The following is a 7500-nucleotide window of genomic DNA, read 5'->3' as shown; positions in this document are numbered from 1 at the left end:
AAACGTCACTGACCCTGACAGTTTCTTTGTGTTTTGGTTTTTAAACAGATTTTCTGTATTTGACTCAAACAAATGTCTCTTTGTCTCTTTAAAGTCGCAGGTTCAGGTCAAAAACAGAGACTCTGGGACATTTCTGTAGAAACTGAGACAAAACTGTGGGACAGAGACACAGACTCAGGACCGGGACTGTCCCGGGGACACGGGGACGTGTGGACTCTACCGGGACCAGGACCGGGGGGAGAGGCCGGAGAACGCGTCTTTGTGCCGGGACATGACGTCAGCCCTTCCCCGCCTGGACCGCGCCATCCTCGGCCTCTCACGGCCACACGCCCCGCTGCCCGCACGGCTCCCGGCTCCCGGCTCCCGGCTCCCGGGATGATCCGAGTCTCACACGAACCACATGTTTAAAAAGAACCGAGACAAAGATGATTTTACAGCACGAAGCACGTCCGTGTCTGTCCCCGCGTCCCCGTGTCCCCGTGTCCCCGTGTCCCCGTGTCCCCGTGTCCCCGTGTCCCGCACCTGCACCACCACAGCCTGTCGAGTCACTCTGACAAACCCGGACTAAACCCGGACTAAACCCGGACTAAACCCGGACTAAACCCGGACTAAACCCGGACTAAACCGCTCTGGTGTAAAAGCAGAAGCTCATAAATGTTCGTAAACATCAGTGTGAAGTGCGGAGAACGACACGGTTCCGCCCAAGACACGAACGCGCCTCAATTAAACCGTAAATCACCAAAAAAAACGGACCAGACCGGGACCAGACCAGGACCAGAGCCGAGCCCGGTCCCGTGTGGACGTGTCCCCGGAGCCGGAGCGGGCAGGGCGGGGGCGCGGGGCCGTGTTCAGCCCGTGTGTCCGCTCCGGTCCCGGGCCTCACTCACCGTACGAGGGCCGCAGCTCCGTCACGTCCGCCATTTTGTGGGTGAGACCGGACACGGGGACGCGGGGACACGGGGACGGGGACGCGGAGAGCGGACGGTCCGGGGCGAGTCCGCGGGTCGGACCGGATCACGGGGCCACGGGAGTCGCGGGGGTCGCGGGTGTGGAGAGCGGGCGGGCGGCGCAGGGGACACGCCGCGGGACTCGGGCTCTTTCTGTTTCTCTGTTTCGCTGATGGAGACGGGAGGATACAGGGAGCATGCGCAGACGGACCGGACAATGGGGCGCGAGGAGCGTGTGTGGAGACAGAGGCATCACTCCTAGTCCTGGTTCTAGTCTGGTTCTAGTCTGGTTCTAGTCTGGTTCTAGTCTGGTTCTAGTCTGGTTCTGGTCTGGTTCTAGTCTGGTTCTGATCTGGTTTAGTCCTGGTTCTGGTCTGGTTCTGGTCTGGTTTGGCCCGGGTTTTAGAAAGTGCATTTTTAAATCTTCGTAAACTGTCAGAGTGACGCGTCTCGCTCACAGCAGAGAAGAGGCGTCATTACGTCACCACGCCGAACAGCGCCAGTCCTTGTACTTGGGAATAAAATACTTTTACATACAGGAAGAAGTACTTGTACACACTGGAGTACTGAGTACTGTGCGTTCTGTTGTGGAAAGTTTCATCAGTTTCATCAGTTTCATAAATCCAGACTCTTTATTTCAGATCAGTTTTAACTCTAAACAACATTTAAACATTAAATCTAAAAACACTCAGTTTTACAGAAGAAACTGGATTTTATCTGAAACACTCGGTCGATTTCCTCGTGTAGAATCATGTGTCAGTGAGAGTTCACACGTGTGTCCAGATATATTTATATATTTATATATTTATATATGTTGTATGTGTGTTTATCTATAGTGTGTGTTATAGATCATGTTTATATATTATATATTTATTGTCCAGTATCGTCCTGTTGATGTTCACATTTGCCTCATTCCAGCTGGAACATCACACCTGTCACTCTGTTATTGTAATTGAAAAAATACTAAAGTACTTCTACACACAGGAGTACTAAAGTACTTCTACACACAGGAGTACTAAAGTACTTCTACACACAGGAGTACTGAAGTACTTCTGCACACTGGAGTACTAAAGTACTTGTACACACAGGAGTACAAAGTACACACGTACTAAGTACTTGTACACACAGGAGTACTAAAGTACTTGTACACACAGGAGTACTAAAGTACTTGTACACACAGGAGTACTAAAGTACTTGTACACACAGGAGTACTAAAGTACTTGTACACACAGGAGTACTAAAGTACTTGTACACACAGGAGTACTAAAGTACTTCTGCACACAGGAGTACTAAAGTACTTGTACACACAGGAGTACTAAAGTACTTGTACACACAGGAGTACTAAAGTACTTGTACACACAGGAGTACTAAAGTACTTGTACACACAGGAGTACTAAAGTACACACAGAGTACTAAAGTACTTGTACACACAGGAGTACTAAAGTACTTGTACACACAGGAGTACTAAAGTACTTGTACACACAGGAGTACTAAAGTACTTGTACACACAGGAGTACTAAAGTACTTGTACACACAGGAGTACTAACTAGTACTAAAGTACTTGTACACACAGGAGTACTAAAGTACTTGTACACACAGGATACTAAAGTACTTGTACACACAGGAGTACAAAGTACTTGTACTAATGTACACACAGGAGTTACTAAGTACACACAGGAGTACTAAAGTACTTGTACACACAGGAGTACTAAAGTACTTGTACACACACCAGGACACTGAGGACGTCCCAGGTGTTTTCTTGGTAAAGTGGTGGTGGTTGTGAGTAAACGACTTGTGTGGAGCTGTTTTGTTTGTGATTTTCTTGAACAGGAGCAGGACTAAACCTCCTGAGGGTCGAACTCAGGTCCAACAACTGAACTGGAGAATATTGAAACCAGGAGCCAGGACCATGAAAACTGAACCCACCACGATAATAAAAATAAAAATAAAAACAAACACTTTTCTGTAGATAATCTCCTGTGATTTTCCACATTAAAGGGTTGAACTTTATTTTCTATTCCCACATGTTTTATATCTGTGTTTATCTGGTTTAGTCCTGGTTTAGTCCTGGTTTAGTCCTGGTTTAGTCCTGGTTTAGTCCTGGTTTAGTTCTGTATTGGACTTGGTTTAGTCCTGGTTTAGTCCTGGTTTAGTCCTGGTTTAGTCCTGGTTTAGTCCTGGTTTAGTCCTGTTTAGTTTGTCCTGGTTTAGTCTGGTTTAGTCCTGGTTTAGTCCTGGTTTAGTCCTGGTTTAGTCCTGGTTTAGTCCTGGTTTAGTCCTGGTTTAGTCCTGGTTTAGTTCTGTATTGGACCGCGCCTTCACTGATTTGTTTTATGTAAACCAGATTCAGATCTGGACCTGGTTTGAATTTCAAATTAGTTTCTTTCCAAATGAGGATTCACCTGAGTCCAGAGCAGCACACAGGACCTGCCCGCGCCACGGTAAGACCACACCTGGTCCAGTCCTGGTCTAGACCTGGTCTAGACCTGCTTTAGTCCTTATTTAGACCTGGTTTAGTCCTGGTTTAGTCCTGGTTTAGTTCTGGTTTAGTCCTGGTTTAGTCCTGGTTTAGTCCTGGTTTAGACCTGGTTTAGTCCTGGTTTAGTCCTGTTTTAGTTCTGGGTTTAGTCCTGGTTTAGTCCTGGTTTAGTTCTGGTTTAGTTCTGGTTTAGTCCTGGTTTAGACCTGGTTTAGTCCTGGTTTAGTTCTGGTTTAGTCCTGGTTTAGTCCTGTTTTAGTTCTGGGTTTAGTCCTGGTTTAGTCCTGGTTTAGTTCTGGTTTAGTCCTGGTTTAGTCCTGGTTTAGTCCTGGTTTAGTTTGTCAGATTTGTCGTGTTATGTTTTTAAAAACAGTTCCATGTCGCTGTTTCGACTTTGAGGTTTAATTGTCGACGGGACAAACTTTATTTTTTTTTAATGTTTTTCCAACATGAATCATAGAAATGTGAGTCTGTTAAACTTGACTCTCATGATCCGTTTAGAGCAGAAAGTGTAAAGAGATGTGGGCGACCTGAGCGTGGGGGGGGTGACCTGAGCGTGGGGGGGGTGACCTGAGCGTGGGGGGGGGGGGGGGATCTGAGCGTGTGTGTGTGTGGGGGGGACCTGAGCGTGGGGGGGGGACCTGGGGTGGGGGGGGGTGACCTGAGCGTGGGGGGGGGGGGGGTGACCTGAGCGTGGTGTGTGGGGGGGTGACCTGAGCGTGGGGGGGGTGACCTGAGCGTGGGGGGGGGGGGGGGTGGGGTGGGGGGGGGGACGTGGGGGGGGGGGGGGGGGGTCGGTGACTCGTCTGTTTGTTTGATGAAATAATCGTATAAATTTCACCGAAAATAGTTTAAGTCAAATCTGAAATCAAAAGTTGTGACTGTGTTTTAGGAAAAGTCCTGCTCCATCATGTTTCTGCAGCTGCTCCTGCTCCTGCTGATCCCCACCTGCACAGGTAAGCACCCCAAACTCACCCCAAACTCACTCCAAACTCACTCCAAACTCACTCCAAACTCACCCAAACTCACTCCAAACTCACCCCAAACTCACCCCAAACTCACAAACTCACTCCAAACTCACCCCAAACTCACTCCAAACTCACCCCAAACTCACTCCAAACTCACTCCAAACTCACCCCAAACTCACTCCAAACTCACCCCCGACTCACCCCAAACTCACTCCAAACTCACTCCAAACTCACCCCAAACTCACTCCAAACTCACCAAACTCACCCCAAACTCACCCCGACTCACCCCAAACTCACTCCAAACTCACTCCAAACTCACCCCAAACTCACCCCCGACTCACCCCAAACTCACTCCAAACTCACCCTAAACTCACCCCAAACTCACTCCAAACTCACCCCCGACTCACCCCAAACTCACTCCAAACTCACTCCAAACTCACCCCAAACTCACCCCGAACACACCCCCGACTCACCCCGAACACACACCCGACTCACCCCGAACTCACCCCGAACTCACCCCGAACACACACCCAAACACACCCCCGACTCACCCTGACTCACCCTGAACTCACTCCAAACTCACTCCAAACATGCACCCGACTCACCCCGACCACACCCCAAACACACTTAAACTCACCCCGAACTCACTCCAAACTCACCCCAAACACACTTCAAACTCACCCCGACCTACCCCAAACACACTCTACAAACCTCATCTGTTGTGAGGAAATGTCCCTGAGGTCTCTGAGGTGAGCAGGTCAGAGCCAGTCACCTCTGGATTATCACCTGATGATGTCACGAGGTGGAGTAGACACAACCGTAGGATAAAGTGCAGCTCAGAGACGGGTCGGGGGGGGGGGCACTACAGCAGGTCAAAGGTCAAAGGTGAACAGAGGGTGTTTGTGTTGCAGAGGGCATGAGCGTGGGCGTGAAGTTTGTGGCGGCGTTTCTGGAGAACACGGCGTATTACCACCCGTCTCCCGTCTACCTGAGCATCTGGACCATGGCTCTGCACGACGGCACCGACGTCACCGTGACCACGTCCGGCTCCACCCCCTACACCGCCACCGCCCAACTGAACTCCGGCCAGACTCAGGTCTTCAACATCACGTCGGAGCTGGAGCTGGACAAGAGCCCCACCGCTTCCAAAGTGGTGACCATCACAGGCACCCAGAACATCTCCGTGGAGATCCTGAGCTCCAGAAACAACAGCATCCAGACGGCGGTGCTGATGCCCACGGCGCAGCTGGCACAGGAGTACCACCTGCCCCCCATCCCGGAGATCCAGAGGACCACCGTGCCCTCCATCGACGTGACCAACCTGGTGACGGAGCGAAGTCAGTTCAGACTCATCCTGGTGAACGACGACCAGAACAACAACATCACTCTGGACGGGAAGTCGGTGAACCTGAGCCCCGGGGAGGTGAAGCAGCTGTGGGTGGACGACACCATGAAGGGGAAGGTGGTGTCCGGCCAGGCTCCGTTCCTGGCGCTGTTTGGGCACCCGTGCGCCATCCAGGTACAAACATCATCAGAATAATTAAGCAAAAACAAAAAACATCTAAAAACATGAAGCTCCAACAAAGAGAACGGCCAGTTTACATCTGTGTTAAACACAAAGTTAAAGTAGTGAAGTACTGCAGTACACATTTAAGCTCCTGTACTTTACTTGAGTACTTTTTAAAGAGGTACTTTTTACTTTTACTTTTTTAGAGCAGGTAGTTGAACTTTCTACAGATTATTGAACAGGACTGAAGAGTAAAAGTATCAGTAGTTATTAGTAAAAGGAGAAGCAAAGGTGACAGTGTTTAAAAGTACATTTTTAAACAATGTACTTTTACTCAAGTAGAGTAATATTGAATCCCTTTGTGCTCTGTACAGTGTACTGTGTGTACTGTGTGTACTGTGTGTACTGTGTGTACTGTGTGTACTGATGTTGTGGGTCCGTGTCCAGGTGAACTGTACCTGTGGTCTTCTCTTCACGCCGTTGATGCCGTCCCGCGGCGTCAGTGCGACGTTCATGGTCCCGGCGGCGTTCAGCGCAGACGTGCAGCTGCTGCGGGCGTCCAGCGGGGACCGGGAGACCATGAGCCTGGTGACGGTGTCGGACCCGGGGCCGGTGCTGCTGCAGCGGCCCGGGCTCCTCGTGAACCTCATCCCCGTGGAGGAGTTCGGCGCGTGTTTCGCCGTCCACACCGTGGCCGACGCGCAGAACTGGGCCGTCGTCATGGCGCCGTCGAACTCCACCGCGGTCCTGCACGTCAACGCCGACCTGGTGAGCCCCGCCCCCTCCTGGAGCAGTGTGGGCGGGACCTCGTACAGCTGGGCCAAGATCCCCCTGGACGCCGGCGGGACGCACGTCGTGTGGAGCGAGACGGCGCTCATCGCCGTGTGGTTCATCGGAGAAAAGACCCCGGGCACCATGTTTGGAAACCCGGCGGTGGTCCTCAGCAAGACCCCAGGTGAACCAGGACCAGACCAGGACTAGACCAGGACTAAAACAGGACTAAACCAGGACTAACCAGGACAAGACCAGGACTAGACCAGGACTAAACCAGGACTAGACCAGGACTAAACCAGGACCAGACCAGGACTAGACCAGGACTAAACCAGGACTAGACCAGGACTAGACCAGGACCAGACCAGGACCAGACCAGGACCAGACCAGGACTAGACCAGGACTAAACCAGGACTAAACCAGACTAGACCAGGACTAGACCAGGGACTAAACCAGGACTAGACCAGGACTAAGACCAGACTAGACCAGGACTAGAACCAGGACTAAACCAGGACTAGACCAGGACTAGACCAGGACTAACCAGGACTAGACCAGGACTAGGACCAGGACTAAACCAGGACTAGACAGGACTAGGACTAGGACCAGGACTAAACCAGGACTAACCAGGACTAAACCCAGGACTAGACCAGGACTAGACCAGGACTAAACCAGGACTAAAGGACTAAACCAGGACTAGACCAGGACTAGACCAGGACCAGACCAGGACTAGACCAGGACTAAACCAGGACTAAACCAGGACTAGACCAGGACTAGACCAGGACTAAACCAGGACTAGACCAGGACTAGACCAGGACTAGACCAGGACTA

At 51.0% G+C, this 7500-nt stretch overlaps 2 protein-coding genes across 2 annotated transcripts in view; one reads left to right on the top strand and one right to left on the bottom strand.

Moving 5' to 3' along the window:
• Positions 1-964, bottom strand: part of LOC110168825 (synaptotagmin-11) — a 19108-nt gene extending 18144 nt beyond the window's left edge. The window contains exon 1 of the mRNA XM_020934315.2: positions 888-964. Coding sequence (XP_020789974.1) covers positions 888-921 — 34 coding nt within the window. The 5' untranslated portion in view covers positions 922-964. The remainder of the gene's footprint in view (positions 1-887) is intronic.
• Positions 965-3337: 2373 nt separating this feature from the next.
• The window catches only part of LOC110168827 (uncharacterized), a 10684-nt gene continuing 6521 nt past the window's right edge, over positions 3338-7500 (top strand). Inside the window, exons 1-4 of the mRNA XM_020934316.2 lie at positions 3338-3388; positions 4319-4382; positions 5306-5913; positions 6349-6856. Of these exons, the coding sequence (XP_020789975.2) occupies positions 3338-3388; positions 4319-4382; positions 5306-5913; positions 6349-6856 (1231 nt within the window). The remainder of the gene's footprint in view (positions 3389-4318; positions 4383-5305; positions 5914-6348; positions 6857-7500) is intronic.

This window comes from Boleophthalmus pectinirostris, unplaced genomic scaffold (genome assembly GCF_026225935.1).
Source record: "Boleophthalmus pectinirostris isolate CB_2022bp ecotype Guang Dong unplaced genomic scaffold, ASM2622593v1 HiC_scaffold_6, whole genome shotgun sequence".
NCBI lineage: Eukaryota > Metazoa > Chordata > Actinopteri > Gobiiformes > Gobiidae > Boleophthalmus > Boleophthalmus pectinirostris.
The sequence above is the reverse complement of the archived record's forward strand: the minus strand, read 5'-3'. Positions and strand labels throughout refer to the sequence as shown.